The following is a 24,598-nucleotide window of genomic DNA, read 5'->3' on the forward strand; positions in this document are numbered from 1 at the left end:
TTTCTTGTGTTGCTTGGTAGATGCTGGGGAAGCACAAAAGAGCACTTCCCACATTCTGAGGCTGGAGTATAAGCATTAGTCTGGGGAAAACCTGGAGGAGTTGACATTTAAAATCGAGTATAAATTAGCCAGTTAAAGTAGTGGTAATGGTTTAACAAAGGAGATAGCAATTATAAAAGCAAAAAGGCGTGAGAAACCAGGGCAGTTTGGTAAACTGCAAGTTGTTTGCTAGGACTAGTTTATATGATACATGTATGCAGTGTTGAGAGTAGGGTGGCAAGAGCTCAGGTGAGAGGTATGTAGGGAAATGATGATAAGGGACATACTGTATGCAATGCCAAGGGATTAAGATTTTATTCTGAAGAAATTGGGATCAATTAGGTACTTTATGTAGGAAAAAGAACCTTTCAAATGAATATAAGCCTTTTGGAAAGATTAATTTGGCACAATGTGAGCATCATTTGTAGGAATCATGTGTAGATATGTGGGATTCACATGGGAGCAGGAAAATTAGTCTGTTGAGGAGGTCCTGAATCAAAGCAATGTTAAGAGTACTGGAGAGCAGAGGTTACACTTGAAAGACAATAGGTTTGATCAGTTGTACTTGTGACTGAGTAGATCTGGAGAAAGAAGTCTAATGCAGTTCTCACGTTTGGGGATTGTCCACTGGATGAAGTAGTGTGGCATTCAAGGAGATGAGAAGTTCTGATGGAGAAAAGTTTTCATAATTCCATTATGGACCTTTATGTTTCATTTCATTCCCAACTCTATCTGCTAAGAATGGGTTCTAATAATGGAGACTGAAAGTAATAGTGGTTTCAACAGGAAAGAAGTTTATTTCTCTTTCTTACAAAAGGAGACCAGACGTTGATAGTCGGGCTGATTTGGTGTTTCTGTGATCTAAGTAAGGACACATGTCCTTTAGTTTTTCTTCTCAGACGTCTTTAGTGTACTGCTTCCAATCTTAAGACCATTACATGAGCAAAATGGGTACTGAAACTCCAGCCATCACATCCATTTCTAGACAGCAGAGAGGAGGGGAGCAGGAAGGGCAAGAAAAGTGTGCACCTCCTAGTTGAGTTACCTCCCTTCCAGCTTTTCTGGAAGTTCCACACAGTGTTATCTCTTGGTCCAGAGCTAAGTTGTTTTTTTCACCTGGCCACATCTAAGTGAGAAATTATGATCTGGGTGCTTATTTTTTTTTTGTAATTTTTTTTTATTTTTGAGTAATCTCTACACCCAGTGTGGGGCTTGAACCTACAAGCCTGAGATTAAGAGTCTCTTGCTCTGCTGACTGAGCTAGCCAGGTGCCCCTGGGTGGATTGTTAAACCCAGATAAAATTGAAATTCTTTTTACTCAGAAAGAATGGATAAGGTATCAGTTCTAAACACCCTTCAATACTTGGGTGCCGTGGTCAGGGGAACCTATCTTGTTGGATAGTGTTTCTCCTTTGGGAAGTCTCTTTGACTAACTGTTTGATATACGTATGGTTTCTTGGGGTTTTCTTTTTTTAGCATGTTTCCTTCTGTTTTATACCATGTGCGCTTCAGATAGATGTTGTTAATGGACTTTAGTGCTGAGATGCTGGATTTTCAGCACCCTTGGGATAAAATCTTAGTTGTCCTAGGGCCTGATAAAAGATAATAAAATTGTTCAGAACTTAAAATGAAAGAGAACAAAGTATTGCTGACCTGTTTTAAGAAAAAAAAAAACTTATTGGAATATAAAACAGGGCACCTGGGCGGCTCAGTTGGTTAAGCGACTGCCTTCGCCTCAGGTCATGATCCTTGAGTCACGGGATCGAGTCCCACATTGGGCTCCCTGCTCGCCAGGGAGTCTGCTTCTCCCACTGACCTCTCTCCTCTCATGCTCTCTCTCTCTCTCTTCCTAAAAAATAAATAAGAAAAATATTTTTTAAAAAAAGGAATATAAAACAAATACAGAAAAATTCACATAACCTCAGTGTACAGTTTTCATAAACTGAACATTCCTGTCCACCTTGCTCCGAGATTGAGAACATTACCTCGCTGGGGTACTTGGCTGGCTCAGTCGGAAGAGTATGTGACTTGATTTTGGAGTCATGAGTTAGAGCCTCACGTGGTATAGAGATTACCTAAATAAATTAGCTTAAAAAAGGAACATTACCTTGCTAACATGTTTTTAATGTAAGCTTAATTCTTTCTTGTTTAAGGAGGAAGAAGAACATGTTTTCTTCAGATACGCTATTATCTTTCTCTTTTATACTGCTACCTCTATAGCTATAATTTAAACGATGCTCAAGGATTGTGTGATCACCTAGTAAGAGAAATTTTGAAGTGGTCCCATCTACCTGTAAAAGAAAATGAGGATTGTTCAGGTATGTATTTTGACAATCAGTATGTTTCATCTCATTAATTTGTGTTCATAGGTTTAGGTAAAACATGAAAGTTGATTGAGCTGGCTGATTACGTTACAGTGAATTTTGACCTGTCAGCTTCTCAATAGCAAGGATCGTGGGGTTTTTTGTTTTGTTTTGTTTTGTTTGTTTGTTTGTTTGTTTTCTTAAATCTTTGGATCCTGAGGGCTTAGCAATAATTGCCTGCTGAACTGCCAGAATTGTTTTCTCACAGTCATATTTTTTAGATGATATCCAAGTTTTTTCCTTAATATATTTTAACTATTGGTTAAGGTGGTTTGGTAAAGTGATGAAAATCACTTTTTGAGGTATTCTAACTCTTTTTTTAAAAAATTCATTTAAGAGGCTGCAGAGTATGTGGATTGCCCTTTTTAAAAGGGGTATATTTAAATTAAGCAATAACCAGAGTGAAAGATATATATGAACACATATGTATAATATTTATAAGGTAGTAGACCATTAAATGTATAATATGAATATGAGTGGGTCTGAAATGCCCAGTGTATCAGAACTTTCTAAATGGAATCCATGCCAGCTTAGGTTTTTATTGTTCCAGCCACTGTTTATAGATCTCTTATTTTTTGTATTTTTTTTTTTTTTTTAGATTTTATTTATTTATTTGACAGGCAGAGATCACAAGTAGGCAGAGAGAGAGGAGGAAGCAGGCGCAGGGAGCCTGACGTGGGGCTCTATCCCAGGACCCTGGGATCATGACCTGAGCCGAAGGCAGTGGCTTTAACCCACTGAGCCACCCAGGCGCCCCTATTTTTTGTATTTTTATCTTTTAAAATTTTTGTGTTTATTATGGAAGTAATATGTGTTTATTTTAGATAATTTTGAAAAATGGAAATGTAAAAAGAAAAATAACTTACAATTCTAACACTTTTTCATATGTATACATTTATTAGAGCTGTGTATTCTCTTTTGTAATCTTTTTCTTTTTTTTATTAACATATAATATATTGTTTCAGGGGTAAAGGTCTGTGATTCATCAGTCTTAACCAACTGAGCCACCCAGGCACCCGTGATTCATCAGTCTTACAATTCACAGCACTCATAATAGCACAGACCCTCCCAATGTCCATCACCCTGCCACCCCAGCCCTCCCAGCCCCCTCCCCTCCACCAACCCTCAAGTTTGATCCTGAGATTGAGTCTCTTATGGTTTGTCTCCCTCTCTAGTTTCATCTTGTATCGTTTTCCCCTCTCTTTTATAATCTTTTAAAATTTAACATTTTGATGAATATTTTCAAATGTAAATAGTATGCTTTTTGAAAGCCTATTAAAACTTTCCCCCATTGTTGCACATTTTAGTTGTTGCCACCTATTTACTATTTTAAATAGTGCTGCAGTTCGCATAAATTTTTGTGGGCATTACTAATAATTTCCTTAGGATAAATTTCTACAAATGAAGTTATTGGATCAAAGAGAATCCATGGTTTTAGGACTGGTATCAAATTGCCCTTCAGAAAGGTCTACTAGCTGTGTATGAGTGAAAAGCTTTTCTATGTGACTTTTTAACTGATTGAATATTCTTCATCATTTCTCAGTGGTGTCACTAACTTTTAAAATAAGTTGAACCTGGGGCTCCTGGGTGGCTCAGTGGGTTAAAGCCTCTGCCTTTGGCTCAGGTCATGATCCCAGGGTCCTGGGATCGAGCCCCGCATCGCATCGGGCTCTCTGCTCAGCAGGGAGCCTGCTTCCTCCTCTCTCTCTCTGCCTGTCTCTCTGCCTACTTGTGATCTCTGTCAAATGAATAAATAAAAAAAATCTTAAAAAAAAATAACCTATTTTGAACCTATATTAATATATTTTAATTTTTAATGACTATCGTTTAAAATATATTAAGTATATCCCTACTGGGTTGGAGGTCCCCAAGACTACCCTCCATATTCAGTGATTCACAGGGAGGACACACAGTACTCAGTATATAGTCATATGCAAGGCTATGATCTATTACAGTGAAAGGATACAAAGCAAAATTAGCATAGACAACAGGTGCTTGGGATGAAGTCCAGAGGAAACCAGGCACAAGTTTCTAAGACTCCTTTCCTAGTGAAGTCACACAGGACACATTTAATTCCTCTAGCAACAGGTTGTCTCAACACATGTGAATGTTCTTTACCAAGGAAGTGCATTTATTTTTTTAAAGATATTATTTATTCATTTGAGAGAGAGAGAATGAATGAACAGGAGAGTGGCAGAGGGAGGGAGAAGCAGACTCCCCACTGAGCAGGAATCCTGATATGAGTCTTGATCCCAGAACCCTGGGATCATGACCTGAGCTGAAGGCAGATGCTTAACTGACTGAGCCACCCAGGAGCCCCAAGGAAACTCATTTAGAGATTCAGGGTTTTTAACTAGACGCTGGCTAGTCACCCCCTCCACCTACTCCATACCAAAATTCTACACTCTCAGAAGAAAAACAGGTATTCAGCATAAACAGCATTGTTTGTACAAACAGGTCTGTAAGCTATTCTCATCAGTTAAGGTGGTGGAAATCTTTCCCAAATCCAAGTTTCCAGATGCCATTCAAAGGCCAACATTATACACAAGCATTTCAAGTAGTCAGACCTGTTCTGTTATCTCTTTCCTGCACACTTACCTTATTAATCATTGTATATAGTGATAATTTAATTTTTACTATGTAAGGTTGCCATTATTACCATCTTCAGGGTGCCACATACAGAATTACTGTTTCAAATTTTTTACTTCTGAGTTGATACAGTTTTACTCTGTGACCATCTTTTAGAATTAGGTTGCTTCCCATTTAAGGAGCTTATTTCTAAGTTTATAATAATGAGTTTTGTATGATTAAAATTACTGGAAATCTTGCCTTTGTATAATTCCTACAGTAAGTTTAATGCAGGAGAAAATGATTCATACCTATGAGCCATTTAAGTTCAATGTGAAGAAATAATATTGTTTTTCCAGACTTTAACTGACCAGATGACGAATACTGCTTAAAGGCTAATCATATTTTTTCAAGATTCCCTTTATTTAAAAAAGCTTACTAACAATAATCTTGAGTACCTACTCTGTGAGAGGAAGAGTGTTACCTGCTGAGGTGTACCATGACAAGATAGAAGTGGTTCATATGAATATAGAGCTTAATATTCTTGTGAATATTATTAAGTGACTTTTGGGAAAGAGAAGTATTTTGCTATTGTTAGGGCCATAAATTTTACCTTTTAATTAATTTACTAATTGGAGAGGGAGAGAGAGCAGGGAGGAGAGAGAGAGAAGGAATCCTAAGCAGGCTCCACACACAGTGCAAGCCCACCTGGGGCTTGATCTCACAGCCCTAAGATGGTAACCTGCACCTAAATCAAGAACTGGATGCTTAACCAGCAGAGCCAAACAGGTGCCCTGGGACCATGAATTTCATAAAAATTAATGTTAACTTAGTATTTTTCTGTATTTACTAGCTTAACTATTTTCAGATTTCTGAATGCCAGTTTATATTACTAAGTTTTGATTCTCAAATAGGGACCGTATCCTAATCCCCAGATCTAATGGTACAGAAAATAGCATTAAGAATCACTATTTGACAGAAAACTATAAAGTACTCATGAAAGAAATTGAGGAAGACACAAAGAAATGGAAAAATGTTCCATGCTCCTGGATTGGAAGAATAAATATTGTGAAAATGTCTATGCTACCTAAAGCAGTCTACACATTTAATGCAATTCCTATCAAAGTACCATCCATTTTTTTCAAAGAAATGGAACAAATAATCCTAAAATTTATATGGAACCAGAAAAGACCTCGAATAGCCAAAGCAATATTGAAAAAGAAAGCCAAAGTTGGTGGCATCACAATTCCGGACTTCAAGCTCTATTACAAAGCTGTCATCATCAAGACAGCATGGTACTGGCACAAAAACAGACACATAGATCAATGGAACAGAATAGAGAGCCCAGAAATAGACCCTCAACTCTATGGTCAACTAATCTTCGACAAAGCAGGAAAGAATGTCCAATGGAAAAAAGACAGCCTCTTCAACAAATGGTGTTGGGAAAATTGGACAGCCACATGCAGAAAAATGAAATTGGATCATTTCCTTACACCACACACGAAAATAGACTCAAAATGGATGAAGGATCTCAATGTGAGAAAGGAATCCATCAAAATCCTTGAGGAGAACACAGGCAGCAACCTCTTCGACCTCAGCCGCAGCAACTTCTTCCTAGGAACATCGCCAAAGGCAAGGGAAGCAAGGGCAAAAATGAACTTTTGGGATTTTATCAAGATCAAAAGCTTTTGCACAGCAAAGGAAACAGTTAACAAAACCAAAAGACAACTGACAGAATGGGGGAAGATATTTGCAAATGACATATCAGATAAAGGGCTAGTGTCCAAAATCTATAAAGAACTTAGCAAACTCAACACCCAAAGAACAAATAATCCAATCAAGAAATAGACAGAGGACATGAACAGACATTTCTGCAAAGAAGACATCCAGATGGCCAACAGACACATGAAAAAGTGCTCCATATCACTCAGCATCAGGGAAATACAAATCAAAACCACAATGAGATAACACCTCACACCAGTCAGAATGGCTAAAATTAACAAGTCAGGAAATGACAGATGCTGGCGAGGATGCGGAGAAAGGGGAACCCTCCTACACTGTTGGTGGGAATGCAAGCTGGTGCAACCTCTCTGGAAAACAGCATGGAGGTCCCTCAAAATGCTGAAAATAGAACTACCCTATGACCCAGCAATTGCACTGCTGGGTATTTACCCTAAAGATACAAACGTAGTGATCCGAAGGGGCATGTGCACCCGAATGTTTATAGCAGCAATGTCTACAATAGCCAAACTATGGAAAGAACCTAGATGTCCATCAACAGACGAATGGATAAAGAAGATGTGGTATATATACACAATGGAATACTATGCAGCCATTAAAAGAAATGAAATCTTGCCATTTGCGACGACGTGGATGGAACTAGAGGGTATCATGCTTAGCGAAATAAGACAATCGGAGAAAGACAACTATCATATGATCTCCCTGATATGAGGGAGAGGAGATGCAACATGGGGGGTTAAGGGGGTAGGAGAAGAGTAAATGAAACAAGATGGGATTGGGAGGGAGACAAACCATAAGTGACTCTTAATCTCACAAAACAAACTGAGGGTTGATGGGGGGAGGGGAGTTGGGGGGGTGGGGTTATGGACATTGGGGAGGGTATGTGCTATGGTGAGTGCTGTGAAGTGTGTAAACCTGGCGATTCACAGACCTGTACCCCTGGGGATAAAAATATATGTTTATAAAAATAAAATTAAAAAAAAAAAAAAAAAGAATCACTATTCGAGAGGTCCCTGTGTGGCTCAGTTGGTTAAACGGCTGGTTTGGCTCAGGTCATTATCCCAGCGTCATGGGATAGAGCATAGAGCATCTGCTTCCTGCTCAGTAGGGGTGTCTGCTTCTCCCTCTCCCTCTGCCCCTCTGCACTTGTGCTCTCTCTCTCACTCACTCACTCTCAAATAAAATCTTAAAAAAAAAAAAAAAGAATCACTGTTCTAGTGCTTTTTGGATTATTTTTATAGTAAGCTCTGTCTCCTTTCATCAAAGAAAAAGCCTTAGAAAAAGGAGGAAAAGGGAAAAGAATGAATCTAAGCTTGCAAGTCCATCATGACTGGATTGTTTTGTATTTCTCCTTCCATGTTTTAAAATAAAACTGGTAACTTGAAGTCATCAGTAGTTCTGAAGTGCATATGCTCATAATTGTGAATTAATTATTTTTGTTCAATTGTCCTCAAGAAGTATAGATACCATTATAAATTTGCTCATACAGGTTATGGGTGCACATCTCAGAAACAATTTTTAATTGTAATTTTCTTGTGTAGTGTTGGGAACTTAAATATTATTACTTTTTGATAATTTGATCAGAATCTTCTTTGGTCATTTGCTGTATTCCTTAGTTCCCGAGAAGTCTCACTGTGAGTTTGGAATAACGAGAAATGTTCGTCCTGACGTGGCAGTGAGGGTTATCCAGTCCATGGCTCGTTTCATGGCCGCCTATTTCGCCAATCAGCTGCTTTACATTTTGCCACCTCACAATGTGAATGATCTTCCTCCCCTTCATGTTAAAACAGGTAATACAGTAAGCAAATAATATTCTCACTTTGTTTTTTCACATAGTATTTAGAATCAGCTTATATAGTGATCATTATTCTATGTAAATAATTCTGTTCTAGCTTAGTGTGTGACATATAGATTCTCAGTGCCTATAAATGAATAAAATCTGAGAAAGGTATTGCTTAGGTTTGTTTTTATTGAATATGGATTTTTAAGTATAAATTTTAGACAAATTGGTATTTTTTATAGTTTCCATTTTTAAAGTAAAAGGACTGTCATTTATATAAAAAATGTGAAAATTTAACAAATTTTGAGTATGTTAATTTAGAATTTAATTTTATTTAAATGATTTACTTTTATAATTTCCTTTAGGTCATTTACTTTGCTCTATTTGATCATTTTATTAATGTCAAAATGTACCACAGATCAGTGCATAGAGAACTGCTCTGCTGTCATGGAGAGAAACATGTACACAGATTTCTATGATGTTCATTTTATTCCATGAATTTTGTTAAGTGTCTGCTGTGTAACAAGCAGTGTTATAGGTGCTAGAAATATATTAACATGTACCACATGAGATTAACAATATGAAGATATTTGTAGTTCTTTTATTTTGAAATAGACTTATTCTGACTGCCATGAACAAAACAGTTAAAATGCCTGTTCTTTTATGGAATTTAAATATAACATCTAATTAAATTAACATCTAATTAAATAACATCTAGTAGCTTGAAACAGAATGTTAAATGAATACATAAACAAGATATATCAAGTGGTGATAATTGGCATGCAGAGAACTGAAGTAGAGTAATGCGTGATGACTGAGTAGCTATTTCAGATGGTGAATTTGGAAAAATGCTCTCTTGGGGGGAGGGGACATTTAAGATGAACTTTTTTTTTTTTTTTTAAGATTTTATTTATTTATTTGACAGAGAGCACAAGTCGGCAGAGAGGCAGGCAGAGAGGCAGGGCAGAGAGGCTGGGCAGAGAGGCAGGCAGAGAGAGACGAGGAAGCAGGCTCCCTGCTGAGCAGAGAACCCGATGCGGGTCTCGATCCCAGGACCCTGGGATCATGACCTGAGCTGAAGGCAGAGGCTTTAACCCACTGAGCCACCCAGGCGCCCCTAAGATGAACTCTTAATAGACAAGGAAGAACAGCATGGACATATCAGTACTTACAGCATTCTAACCTGAGCTTGTGGAAAAGCTCCAGAACAAGAATAAACTTGATGCATTTGAGAAACTGAAAGGCTGGTGTGGCTGGAGCATAGAGGATGAAGTGGAGACTGATAAGACATGAAGGCAGAGACAGGGGCCAGTTGTGAGCCAGGGGAAGGAACCTGCAGTTTAAGTACAGTGGGATTTCATCAGGAAGTAGCATGAACTGATACACATATATTAGAATAGTACAAGATGGAAGGTAATTAGAAGTTTAATAGAGGGGGTGCCTGGGTGGCTCAGTCCATTAAGCATCTGCCTTCAGCTCAGGTCATAATTGAGGGGTCCTGGGCTGGAGTCCTGCATCTTACTCCCTGCTTAGCAGGGAGTCTGCTTCTCCCTCTCCCCCTTCCTCTCCCCGCTGTGCTCTCTCTCTCTTTCTCTCAAATAAATATATATATATATATGTATATATATATTTTAAAGATTTTATTTATTTATTTGACAGAGATCACAAGTAGACAGAGAGGCAGGCAGAGAGAGAGAGAGAGGGAAGCAGGCTCCCTGCTGAGCAGAGAGCCTGATGAGGGACTCGATCCCAGGACCTTGAGATCATGACCTGAGCCGAAGGCAGCGGCTTAACCCACTGAGCCACCCAGGCGCCCTCAAATAAATATTAAGAGAAAAAGTTTAATAGGGGTAGCAACAAGTGGTCAGCAAACTTAATCACAGAACAGTGGGTTTTGAACTACATGTTCAGAGTCTTCTGTAACTGTCTCGGGATGTGGGTAAGAGCAGAGGACTGCCTATGCCCACTTGAACAACACTTTAGCAGTAGTTCTAGTCTCTCTTCTCACCTGGGGTTCTTCAAGAGGTTCTGCTCCCTAGACAGTCATGTTTGTGAGGTAAGATCAGAAGGGAACTTGTTTCATGGTTTCTTTTCTAGTAGATCCCTGCTTCTCTGGGAAGAAGAGTTTTTCCTGATCTGATTATGGCTTGTTTTAGGGAGCTAGTACAAATAGAAACAGGTGCTCAACTTCCACCAGGCTCTGTCTGCTCTCCTGTCCCTGTCCACCATTGTCCTTTTCTACCATGTCCTAATTCAGATTCAGCTGGTGCTCCCTGCCTTTTCTAACAGCATGCACTCCTTTCACTTTTATGCCTTCCCCTAGAACATATATTACTCAGATGGTATGACTTATTTCCTTGTACATTTGATAATACAGTTGACCCATGAACAATACAGCAGTTAGACGTGCCAGCACACTGCAGTCAAAAATTCATATATAACTTTTGACTCCCCCAGAAGTAAACTGTCAGTAACCTATTATTGACCACATGTCTTACCCATAAGATAAAGAGTTCATATGTATTTTGTACATGTATTATTTATTGTATTCTTACAATAAAGTAAGCTAGAAAAAGAAAATGTTAAGAAAATCATAAGAGAGGGGCACCTGGGTGGCTCAGTGGATTAAGCCTCTGCCTTGGTCTCAGGTCATAATCTCAGGTTCCTGGGATGGAGCCCCACATTGGGCTCTCTGCTCAGCAGGGATCCTGCTTTCCCCCACTCCTGCCTACTTGTGATCTCTGTTTGTCAAATAAATAAATAAAATCTTAAAAAAAAAAAAAAAGAAAATCCTAAGAGAAAATACATTTATATTACTGTACTGTATTTATCCAAAGAAATTGTGTATGAGTAGACCCGCACAGTTCAAACCCATGTTGTTCAACGGTCAGCTGCATTTATTATCATTACAGTGGTTTTATATTTAAGCTCTCTTTTGTTACATCCCTAGGTATTTATCACCTGTGTTTTCTATTTTTGGTAGTAATGTTTCTGACAACAAATGTTCTTAATCCACATTATTTTAGTAAAGAGAAAAGGTAGTACTCCCTCTGTTTTTTTAAAAAACCTTTAAAAATTCTTTTTTTTTTTAAAAAAAAAGATCAAATCCTGACTTCGAAAGTTTGTCTCGATTTCTTAACTTTCCTATCCTACATTATTTATAGGACTTTAGTTGTTTGCCATGATCTTTGTCTTTTCAGATCACTTTGCATCCCTAGACAAGATTGATCTTTTTTTTTCTTTTAAGATTTTATTTATTCATTTGACAGACATAGATCATAAGTAGGCAGAGAGGCAGGCAGAGAGAGAGGAGGAAGCAGACTCCCTGCTAAGCAGAGAGCCTGATGTGGGGCTCGATTCCAGGACCCTGAGATCATGACCTGAGCTGAAGGCAGAGGCTTTAACCCACTGAACCACCCAGGAGCCCTGACAAGATTGATCTTTATCACATTGTAGGAAGAAAGGTGATAGAATTATTGAATTGTTTTGGGGCATATTCATAACCATTCATAAAAGCTCAAAGACACACATTTTTATTTCTTGTGTACATATCTTCCCAGTGAGAGGAGAGGCTAGGAAAGAAAGTTTTGTGATCTCTTCCTAAGCCTGAGACTGTGATTATTGAAAAGTTAAATACCTGAAACATGATATATATAGCATTTAATTTCTAGTATCTTGAAAAAGGTATCTGCAGGCTTGACTTAGAATAGTTTTTATGTTAATCATTTTAATCAGAACTAATGGCAGAATGTATTGAGGATTTGAGTTGCTTATTTGGCATGATGTTTGCTGTATGAAAGCAATAAAATTTTTAGAAAATTAAATCATTCAAATTCTTTTAGTAGTATGGTACTTTACTCATAGTAAATAAAAAAGTAGGAAAAATTTCATCAGTCTCTGGGCTCTTTGCCTGTGCAGAATCAAACATTCAAGTGAATGGCAAATTTTTTTTTAATTTTATTTATTTGACAGAGAGAGAGAGAGAGATCACAAGTAGGCAGAGAGGCAGGCAGAGAGAGGAGGAAGCAGGCTCACTGCTGAGCAGAGAGCCCGATGCGGGGCTCGATCCCAGGACCCTGAGATCATGACCTGAGCCAAAGGCAGAGGCTTAACCCACTGAGCCACCCAGGTGCCCTGAATGGCAAAATTTTGTGTTTCTATCCAAATGTGTTTGTCAGAAGGCTAAAGTGTTAGTGTTTGGTATGGGAAGAGACTAGGTCACATGAGAAACATCATTTCAAGGAGCAGAAACCCATGTATACCATTTGCCAGTTTTATTTTGAGGAAGTGATTGGGAATGTTAGCAATATGTATTTTTTTTTTTCGTTGAGAATTCTTGAGACTCTTATTTTTTTTTTAATTTTTTAAAGATTTTATTTATTTGACAGAGATCACAAGTATGCAGAGAGAGAGAGAGAGAGAGAGAGGGAGGGAGGAGGAAGCAGGCTTCCCTCCAAGCAGAGAGCTCGATGTGGGGCTCGATCCCAGGACCCTGAGATTGTGACCTGAGCCGAAGGCAGAGGCTTTAACCCACTGAGCCACCCAGGCGCCCCGAGAATCTTTTTTTAATGAAGGGGACTTGAATTTTATTTCTAATTTCTTAAATTATAATTCATATTGTTATGAAATTTTATACAACTGATTGCTCTAATTATAAAATTCATTAATTCTTCATAAATTCATACATTTTACCTATTTACATCACAGAAGTTTGGAAGTGACAATCTGTGCTGGTGCCAATGAATACTTACTCTCCTTTTTTTTTTTTTTAATTTTTTATTTCTTTTCAGCATAACAGTATTCCTTGTTTTTGCACCACACCCAGTGCTCCATGCAATCCATGCCCTCTCTAATACCCACCACCTGGCTCCCCCAACCTCCCACCCCCCTGCCCCTTCAAAACCCTCAGATTGTTTTTCAGAGTCCATAGTCTCTCATGGTTCACCTCCCCTTCCAATTTCCCTCAACTCCCTTCTCCTCTCCATCTCCCTTTGTCCTCCATGCTATTTGTTATGCTCCACAAATAAGTGAAACCATATGACAATTGACTCTCTCTGCTTGACTTATTTCACTCAGCATAATCTCTTCCAGTCCCATCCATGTTGCTACAAAAGTTGGGTATTCATCCTTTCTGATGGAGGCATAATACTCCATAGTGTATAAAATAACAGTTCAGTCATCATATTTCCCAGTTGCTTATTCATGTTACTTTAATTAGGGAAAGGTATGAAAGGCTAGGGAGAAGGATAACATCCTTTGTATTTAATCCCAGGCCAGACTGAAATCTTGTCCATTTAGTCCATTTAGGATTATTGAAAATCACTCTTTTCTACTTTTTTATAAACACTAATATATTGAACACTTAATGCTTGAGTTTTACCTTAAATTAGTTATTTATTGCATGGTGCTATGAGAAATACAGATTCATGTAAAATGCATCTCTGGTCTCCCAGTTTCTAGTAGGAGAAATAGAGATGTATTTCAGTTAGCCCACAGTAATAAATTGTACACTGTGGCCCAGTATACTTTAGTGTGTATAAGTATGTTTTTATTATCTGACATAAAGTTTTCATTAAACTTTATTTATATTTGTTTTATGTAATGTACTCAATGCTGTCTCTTTCTGTATCTACTTGGTTCTGTTTCATTTTTTAAGAATGCTGGCATTTACTTCATGATCCACTAATGAGGCATTTTCTTCAGTGTTAAAAACAAAACCTAGAGTATGTTAAGTATTATTTAAATCACTTTAAAAAAAAATATTTTATTTATTTATTTATTTAGAGAGAGGGAGAGAGTATGAGCAGGGGGAGGGGCAGAGGGAGAGGAAGACAGAATCCTAAGCCGCCTCTGCAATAAGTGCTGAACCCAAGGTGGGCTGGATCTCATGAACCTGAGATCATGACCTGAGCTGAAACCAAGAGTTGGGCACTCATCCGATGGTACCACTCAGGTGCCCCCATTTTAAACCACTTTTTATAAGATTTTATTTAGGGCACCTGGCTGGCTCAGTCAGTTAAGCATCTGCCTTCCACTCAGATCGTAATCTGGGAGTCCTGGGATCGGGCCCCCATGTCGGGCTTCCTGCTCAGGCGGGGAGCCTGCTTCTCTCTCTCCCTCTGCTCCTCCCACTGCTGTGCTCTCTCACTCTCTCTCTATCAAATAAATAAATAAAATCTTAAAAAAAAAGACAAAGAAAAGATTCTATTTATTTATTTGAGAGAGAGAAAGCATGAGCAGGGAGAGAGGCAAGGGGAGAGGGAGAGAGAGGTGAGACGCAGACTCCCTTCCGAAGGCTCCACGTGGGGCTCGATCCCAGGACAGTGAAATCGTGACCTGAGCCACAGTTAGATGTTTAACTGACTGAGGCACTGAGGCATCCCTATCTTAAGCCATCTTTCTTGTGATTCTGTGTAAAAAAGGCTAATTAAACAGATAGGGACTCCTGGCTGGCTCAGTCAGTGAAGCATGCGACTCTTAATCTTGAGTTTATAAGTTTCAACCCCACATTCAGTATAGAGGTTATTTAAAAATAAAATCTTAAAAAAAGAGAGAGAGAGAGAAGTAACTATGTGAGGAGAAGTGAGTTCTGATAAATTAATTATAATATCTATTTTCTTTTATTTACTCATAGAATACGCCCTTCGACTTATTCCTTTACAACACTCTAAGGTGGCCAGTGTTGTAAGAGATCAGAATCTTTCTGATGTGTGGACAGTTGAATATGCCTTTGAATTATTACTTATTGGTGGCCTAGTTCCAGAGGCTGTGTGGCTGGCACATAAACTTGGAGACTGGAAGACATCTGTTTCCATTGGTGTGGCCTTCCAACTGTTCTGTAAACATGATAGCAATTTCATAAGGTATGTACAAACTTAGGCAAACTTAGGTTAAGAAATAGTATCATAGTGACATTTAACTTTTTATTTCTCTCATCGCTGGCATTTGCACATTTTGTGGAATCCTTAGTCCAGCGGTGTCCAATAAAATTGTTTTCGGTGATGGAAATGTTCTATGTGTGCAGTCCAATATGATAGCTATTAGTCATATGTAGCTATTGAGCACTTGAAATGTGGCTAATAAGACCAAGGAACTGAGTTTTCAGTCTAATTTAAATTTAAATAGTAAATATGCAGCTAGGGGCTAGCATGTTGGACAGCTTCGCAGCTTTCTTGTATTAAAACTTTAACAAAACCACTTTTATTTAGCACATTTGTTAGTAATTCCCTCAAAAGTCTTAGTCAATGGGAGAGTTTGTCTATCTTAAGTAGGATTTAAATTTTAAGCTAATCAATCTAATATATGTATTTTAACTTTTTTGAACATTATGGTATTTCTGTATCTTTGATATTTTTCAGTTCAGTAATTCAACATATATTTATTTATACGTAACCTTTCTATACCAGGCTCTCTGCCAGATATTTTAGTAGACATAAACACAGATGGCACATAGTCTTCATGTTTAAAACATTTATAGTTTAATAGTGAAATTAGGACAAAACATTATTATAATTTAGATAGTGTGGTAAAAAAAGTGCCAGTGATGCAGTGGAGAGAGCAATATTATGAAATGGGTATAGGACAGGAAATATTTTATGTAGGAGATATCATTTGAGATAGGTATTAAAGGGAAGACAGGATCTTGACAAATGGAGTAGCTGTAGGGAGGGAGAACATTCCAAACATGAGCAAAGGCATATGGCTAAAGACAAGTTTGGTACAGTTTGGATAGAGTAGACTGTAGGGTAGCAATGGGAAATAATGATGGGATGATGTATTAGTATCATAATCATGGAGAGCCTTAAAAATTTTCTTAGTGTAATATTTCCTCAATTATTTCTTATTTCCCCCTAATTATTTCTTTTTAAAATAGAGGATAAATAAAGAAAATGAATTTCACTGTTCCTTAAAATTTCATGTTTAGTTCTTAGTGTGTTAATATTTCCTTTTTTTCAAAGTTTGGATTCATTTCTCTTAACTTGATGTGATTTCAGGTTCAACAAAAAGGGTCTGAATTTACCTATAAATTTGACTCCAGCACAGATTTTCCAGGAAAAACTGCAGTGTTTTTTAGGTCAGCCAGCCTCTTCCGAAGCAAAAAATGAAATGGGCTCAAGACACAAACAGTTTACAGGTATGTTACCTACTTTTGTCCGACAATGTATCAGCTTAATTAATATAAACCTTATGATATTTTTAAAAGCTTGTTAATATCCACAAATATATTAAACTTTGCAGTAAGCTTATCAAAGATAAAAGTTTGCTATTTATTCCTAATCATGGGAGCATTCAAAACTTAAGCCAGCTCAAAAAATGATTGTAAGTAACTGAATGAGACTCTGATTTCCTGTACATATCTTTTTACCAGTTATATTTTGCTCCATTTGGGTTATTTTCTCTTGTAGTCATAGCTGTAGAATTTCGCACACAGGAGAGTATTTAGTTTAAGTCTTGCTGAGTGCATAAATCACAGGGTTGGTTTTGTTTTTAGTTTGAAAAGTTCAGAGTGGCATGACAAAATTAAAAATAATGTAATATCACATATATTTCATAGATTTATCCAGGAGCCTTATAAAATTTGTGTTTTATAAATGGAGAAATTTAGATGAAAAATAATGAAGTCAGGTATTTAAAGATGTATGTTTAATGACTACTGTAGGACCCTTTGATTTTGTTAGTGCATGTCTCTATTAAGCGGTGAGATTTCTAACTCTAGATTCTTAGATCTTACTAATTATAACTCCTCTTTCCAGAAAGAACTCATAATACTTGGAAATCTGACTAAAAACTTCTTTGCTAGTTTTCTGTCAATATTTTTAAATTTATTTTTAAATATTCATTTATTTTTAAAGATTTTATTTTATTTATTTGAGAGAGAGAGAGATCAAGAGAGCAGCAGAGGCAGAGAGAGGAAGTAGGCTCCCCACTGAGCAGGGAGCCCAACTCAGGGTTTGATCTCAGGACCCTGGGACATGACCCAAGCTGGAGGCAGACAGAGACTCAACCGACTGAGCCACTCTGGCACCTCTGTCAATATTTTTTTAAATAAACAAAAAGATAATGTAACTGCATGAAAGTTGGTTTTGAAAAAAAGGACTAAAAAAGTCTGAGTCTGAACTTATAGTTCTGGCAATATGTTGTTTTAAATAATCTGCAAAACTTTCCCACAATAAATAGATAGATAAAATGTGTTTCTAGATAAAACATAAAAATAGATGTTTTAAGGCTAATATATAGAGAAAGTGGGGAAAATTTCCAGGAGTCAGAAAGAAAGAGGAAATAGAAACTCAGTGGATGCTACTCCTAGATATTTAAGCATGATAAAAACATAGAACCACAAAAAGACCCGTATACAAATGTTCACAGCAGCTTTTTCATAATTGCCAAAAACTTGAAACAACTCCAGTGCCTGTCAACTTGTGAATGGATAAACAAATTTCATTGTATCTGTACAACAGAATAATCAGGAATGAAGAGGGGCAAACTACTGATAACATGCAACAATGTGGATGAATTGCAGAACCATTGTAAGGAATGAAAGAAGTCAGAAACAAAGATTACATATTGTTTGATTCCATTTATGTGATATTTTATTAAAAGTAACACTATAAGGGGGCACCATGGTGGCTCAGTTAGTTGAGTGTCTTAACTCTTGGTCTCTGCTCAGGTCATATCTCATGGTTTGTGGGATTGAGCCCCATTTCGGGTATAGGGCTCAGCGTGGAGTTGCTTGAAGAATTCTCTCCCTCTGCCCCTCCCCCCATCCTCACTCTCCCTCTCAAATAAATAAATCTTAAAAAAAAAAGAAAAAACAGTGTAAGGACAAGAAACAGATCAGTGGTTGCCATCAGAAGAACTTTTTGGGGGTGATGGCATTATTCTTACAAGGCTGCATAAATTTGTCAAAACTCATTGAACTATATACTTAAAAAGGATGAATTTTAACATATGTAAATTATACCTTTTAAACTGATTTAAGAGCAAACTCAGCAGATGGTTAGTGAAGTGGAAGATGAATTTGAACTCTCTAGGTGTATAGGACATAGCTTATGTATAATGAGTTCCTTTATACCCATACCAAATTGTGGATAGTAGCTATCTCTGGAGAGAGTGAGTGGAATATGATTGGTGCAGAAATTTCAGTTATATCTGAAACATTTTTTTTTAATTTTTTTAAAAATTATTTATTTATTTGACAGAGATCACAAGTAGGCAGAGAGACAGTCAGAGAGAGAGAGAGGAGGAAGCAGGCCCCCCAGTGAGCAGAGAGCCCAATGCGGGGCTCGATCCCAGGACCCTGGAACCATGACCCGAGCTGAAGGCAGAGGCTTCAACCCACTGAGCCACCCAGGCGCCCCGTGAAACATTTTATTTTTTAAAAATATTAAATATATCAACAATGCTAATATCAGACAAGAATGAAAAATCAATGCATGAGTGTTTTCATATTATATTCTATATCTTAAAGCATGCTTTAAATATTTCATAATATAAAAGTCCCTAAATCTCTAGTTCTATCATCTACATCTCCTTGCATTTTACCTTTTGGGACATATCCACATTTATATACGTATTTATATAGTTGAACTAAATGTAGGACTGTTTTTTTGTCTTTTTAAAAAAATTTTATTTAAATTCAATTAGCCAACATATAATACATCATTAGTTTTTGTTTTTTTTTTTTTAAGATTTTATTTATTTATTAGAGAGAGAGATCACAAGTAGGCAGAGAGGCCGGCAGAGAAGGGCGGGGGGAAGCAGGTTCCCTGCTGAGCAGAGAGCCTGATGCGGAGCTTGATCCCAGGACCCTGGGATCATGACCTGAGCTGAAGGCAGAGGCTTTAACCCACTGAGCCACCCAGGCTCCCCACATCATTAGTTTTTGATGTAATGTTCAGTGATTCATTAGTTGCATATAACACCCAGAGCTCATCATTTCACATGCCCTCCTTAATGCCCATCACCCTGTTACCCCATCCCCTCCTACCTCCCCTCCTGCCACCCTCAGTCTGTTTGAAACTCAACATCCAAAAAACAAACCAGTCAAGAAGTGAGCAGAAGACATGAACAGACACTTCTCCAAAGAAGACATAAAATGGCCAACAGACATATGAAAAAATGCTCCACATCACTTGCCACAGAAATATAAATCAAAATCACAATGAGATACCACCTCACATCAGTTGGAATGACTAAAATTAACAAGACAGGAAACAACAAACGTTGGTGAGGATGTGGAGAAAGGGAAACCCTCTTACACTGTTGGTGGGAATGTTTTGTATCTTTTTGCTTTTCTTTTTTTTTTTTTTTTTTAATTTTTTTTTTAGCTGCATGACATAAATCATTTTTACTAACTTTTATTTAAAATATACTGTGGTAGGGATACCTGGGTGGCTTATTTGGTTAAGCTCAGTCTGTCAGCTCAGGTCATGATCTCAGGATCATTAGATCAAGCCCTGTATTGGGCTCTGCTCTGGGTATAGAGCCTGCTTAAGATATTCTCTCTCTTGGGGCACCTGGGTGGCTCAGTGAGTTGAAGCCTCTGCCTTCGGCTCAGGTCATGATCCCATGGTCCTGGGATCAAGCCCCACATCGGGCTCTCTGCTCGGCGGGGAGCCTGCTTCCTCCTCCCTCTCTGCCTGCCTCTCTGCCTACTTGTGATCTCTGTCTGTCAAATAAATAAAAATAAAATCTTAAAATAAAAAAAAGAAGATATCCTCTCTCTTTCTTCATCCTGTCCTTGACCCATGCTCAATCTCTCTCTCCATAAATGAATGAATGAATGAATGAATGAATGAATAAAGTAGCAGAATAGTTACTAAATTTCTGGCTAGAAGTTGGCTTATTTTGCATGTCAACCAGTATGTTCACTTTTGATGATCTGCTTTTTCAAATAGGAAATTTTACACTACAAAATAGGATCAGCATAGTATAAATCTTAACTTTCTTACTTATTTTGTATTTGGCAGATCCCATTGAAGAAGAAGATGTAAATCTGCTATTTGGTTCAGTGCAGGAAGTACTGAAAGCAGCAGTTATGGCTGATGCAGATGTTTTGTCTGAGACATTTCAGCTTCTGGTAAACTCCGCCAAAGACTTCAGTAGGAGACTGTGGGGCTTAGTGCCAGTTGGCTTGTATCTTCCAGCTCCTCCATTGTATTGTCCTCAGCCAGCTGTTCTTAGTGAAGTAAGCTTAATCTTTTAATTAATTTAAAATTGATTTTGTCTAAATTTTAAAATAATCAACTTCATAATAATTGTCAAGATAAGAATGCAAGCTCTGAAGACAAACTTTCAAATCCCAGCTTTGCTGTTTATTAATTGTATAATCTTAAGCAATGTACTAAACTGTTTAAGTTTCCTTATCTGTAAAATGCTGATGATTATAGTAACTGTAATAGCATTATTGTGAGGATTAAATGAGATATCCTGTAAAAGCTTTTACCTTAGGGCCTAGGACACGTAGTAAGCAGTCAATAAATGTTAAAATTATTGCAATAATAAAACAAAATCAAGAAAGAGTTCTCTTTATCCAGATTTTTAAAAAATAGACATTTGTTTAGGGTAACACATAATGAATGTCAGAATTTAGAAGCCATACATTGTTTCAGTCTTTTATTCACCTCATTGTCTTTGCCTCTTTTGAAAGACTTACTGTGTTTTTTTCTTTGGTAGGTCATTTTTTTCTCCTGCACTCTTCAGTTGATAGCCTGTCATAAATAGCAATACGGTGTTCCTCTCAGGAACTTTTTCTCTGCTCTCATGATATCAGAATTAGCTGGCTTTAAGATTTAAAGTATTAGTGCAAATTATTTACATTTAAATTATTTTTTACATCTGATTAATATTTTGAAGTGATTCTAGTATTGTTTCTTCACTACTTACTGTTTTAGTATGAGCAACTTCTCTGCTTTTTTCTTTTTTAAGAGTTTTTATTCTATTCTTATTTGTTATAGTTATGTTTCAATAGGTTTAAAATATTTCATTTATTGATATTTCAAATGTAATATGTTATATGTGGAAGGAGTAAATTGTCCATCATATTTCTTAGTAATTCATCTTTTTTGTCACATCTCACATTCTGAGTCTTCAGTAGAAATAATTCAATAAGTTTAGAAATTAAGAATAGTATTTAAGGTATTTTTGGAATGTGCTACACTGATTCTAGTTCGAGTGGTTGCGATCCTTAGTACTGATTCATTTTATTACTTTTTAATAAAATAATCCTGAGTGGTAGGATTTCTCCTAAATATCACTCTGTATCAATTAGAATTCTTTAGGTTGGAAATAATAGAAAACTTGGTCCAAAATGGCTGGCCTAATTCAAAAGTCCAGTAATAGGGTAGTCTTCTGACTCAGTTATGTTAACATAGATTTGAGCTCTTCCTCTCTGGTTTGTTTTCTAAAGTGTTAGCTTCAGCTTAAGGCTGGCTCCCTTTGTGGGAGCAGGGTGGCTCCCAACAGCTTTTAAGGATACCTTGTCTATGTCCAGAGGGAGAGGGAGGTGGAGAAAGAAAAACAATAGAATTATTTCTCCCCCATTATTTCTCTCCCTCAGGGTACTGAGATTCACTCTTGGCTAGGGAGAATGTAAGGTTCTGTTTGGCAGTCCATTAGTACCATTGGAGTCAGAAGTGGAGGGCTTTAACTGCTGTAGGGGAAGTCTTGGGTTTAAGGTCAGTTTAGCCCTTTACATTGTTTGAGATGAGAGAAATATTTCCTTGACACTAGCAATACCTATAGTTGAAACCTGAGGCCATCCCTCAAAATTTCCCATATAAATCTCCAGGAACATTTTAGTTTGAGAAACACTGTATTTATTTTCACTTTACCCCTTAAAATTTTCATATTACTAGCTACTAAAATCATTGGTTTTATTTTCTTCAGGAAGATGGTGATGATCTTCTTTTAAAAGCTGAGAAAGAGAACCGCCAGAAGGTGTCTGGAATTCTTCAACGGGTCCTCTTGCTTTTCCGGGCAGCTCAGTGTTCTTTTCCTGTGGCACAGTGGTACATCTTGCAGTTGAGATGGGCAAGAAAAGTCATGCAGAAGGTCTGGAAACGTCTTAGTCATTTATGTGATATGTTAAACTATTTAAATCACTAATATTTATTCATATTTACAAATACCTACGATTATGACAATTTTCCAAGGAATCCTACCCTATAAAGGCATAGATTTCAGGTTTGCTTATAATAAGCAAGGCTGTCATCCTCTTCTACACTGACTTCAGCTGAGCCATAGCTGCATCTGATCAGCGGCCAGACCGGATATCTGCTCACATGTCCCTTATCCAGATGCAAGCCCTTTATAGGCCCGTTGTCTGTCTCTGTGAAATGTGGAAATAAATATTAGTGCCAAATATCTTTAATTTGGCCCCTGATTATATTTAAATGTTTTTGGTTTTAAGTAGGCTCTGTGCCCAGTGTGGAGCCAACATGGGGCTTGAACTCATGACCCTCAGATCAAGACATCAGCTGAGATCAAGAGTTGGACCTGACTGAACCACCCAGGTGTCCCAACTCTTGATTCTATTTAAAACAAGAATCTACAACTTTTCTTAGTAGAACCTTTAGAGAGACTTTGAGAAGTTACCAAGTTGTTATTGAAAATTTGACATTTTTTTTTTAGAAAGAAAGGTTTGTAAAATCGGCTTACAGCTATCATAGAATATAACATGAAATTGTACCCTTTCTGTATCTTGTCATCCCAAAGTTATTTTCAAAGCATTTTTACTAAGTAGGGCAAAGAGTTTTCCTGTGTTATTGAAAGACTGGTTTTAATAGTTTAATAAGTTTAATGGTTTAATAAGATCTACTGAGTCTGTTTTTTATAGGAGACTTCATTTTTTAAAAAATGTTTAAGGGGCGCCTGACTGGCTCCGTGGGTTAAGCCTCTGCCTTCGGCTCAGGTCATGATCTCAGGGTCCTGGGATCAGCTGCGCATTGGGCTCTCTACTCAGCGGGGAGCCTGCTCCCCCCCCCCCACCACGTTCTCTGCCTTTCTCTCTGCCTTCTTGTGCTCTCTCTCTCTGTCAAATAAATTAATAAAATCTTTTAAAAAATTGTTTAAGTAAACAGTTTTCTACAGTAAATTTGGAAATTAGATTCGCATAGAAGTTTGATCTGATGTACAAATCCTGACAGTAATCTCACTTAATCTAGCTTTAACTAATTTAGCTAGCGTTAAGACTGTGTTAAGACTTTTGTGACATAGTTGAAGACATGCCTCCTAGGACTAGCAGGCCATAGATTAGAGCCTTTGTGTGTGTAGTCATTGCTACTCTGATTGCCCAGTGCCATGTGTGACTTGCAGCTTATCTTTAGGCCTGTTGTCAACCCTTGGTCTATATACAGAAGTGACACATAAATTCCCTCTAATTCACTATTCCTCAAATTTCTCTGATAGTTTTATTGTTAGCCCATGAATTTACTGATGTTGGGAGAGGTACCAAAAATGTGGAGATCCATTCTTACAGAAATTTGTACAATTTATAAGTGATTCCCTGTACTGCTGTGTTCTCTACCTCCTTCATTCAGACTTTATTGGGCATATAATTTAATTACAAATTTGGTTGTAGTAAATTGATGTTTTCTAATTGGTTGGAATGCTGGAATGCTTGTTGCTACCAAAATTATAGGGTCTTTACTCATGAAAGCAAAAAATCACATTTCTCATAAAGTTGCATAACAAAATACGGACTGTTGGCTGCAGGAATCTGAATGCTTGACAAGAAGCAGAGATCGGATTACAAGATAGCTCATGCACATGGCTAAGAAGTTTGTGCTGGTTGTTAGCAGGAGGCTTCTCCTGAGCAAGTGATCCAAAAGATAGCAAGGTGGAAGCTACAATGCCTTTGTGATTTAATCCCAGAAATCAGTACAACCACTTCGTATTCTGCTAATTAGAAACTAGTTACTTAGTATGATCTACACTCTAGGTGAGGGAAATTAGGCTCTACCTTTGAAGGGATGAGTTTTAAAGAAGTTGTGGACATATTTTAAAACCACCATACTATTTTTTTTTTAAAGATTTTATTTATTTATTTGGCAGACAGAGATCACAAGTAGGCAGAGAGGCAGGCAGAGAGAGAGGAAGGGAAGCAGGC

The 24,598-nt window shown here is 37.5% G+C and overlaps 1 protein-coding gene across 1 annotated transcript in view; it reads left to right on the top strand.

Moving 5' to 3' along the window:
- Positions 1–24,598, top strand: part of LOC111140943 (chromosome unknown C5orf42 homolog) — a 135,293-nt gene that overhangs the window by 19,704 nt on the left and 90,991 nt on the right. Inside the window, exons 14-19 of the mRNA XM_022493213.1 lie at positions 2,193–2,357; positions 8,327–8,500; positions 15,125–15,353; positions 16,485–16,624; positions 20,460–20,677; positions 22,378–22,542. Coding sequence (XP_022348921.1) covers positions 2,193–2,357; positions 8,327–8,500; positions 15,125–15,353; positions 16,485–16,624; positions 20,460–20,677; positions 22,378–22,542 — 1,091 coding nt within the window. The remainder of the gene's footprint in view (positions 1–2,192; positions 2,358–8,326; positions 8,501–15,124; positions 15,354–16,484; positions 16,625–20,459; positions 20,678–22,377; positions 22,543–24,598) is intronic.

Source organism: Enhydra lutris, unplaced genomic scaffold, assembly GCF_002288905.1.
Source record: "Enhydra lutris kenyoni isolate GAN:26980312 unplaced genomic scaffold, ASM228890v2 scaffoldscaffold5, whole genome shotgun sequence".
NCBI lineage: Eukaryota > Metazoa > Chordata > Mammalia > Carnivora > Mustelidae > Enhydra > Enhydra lutris.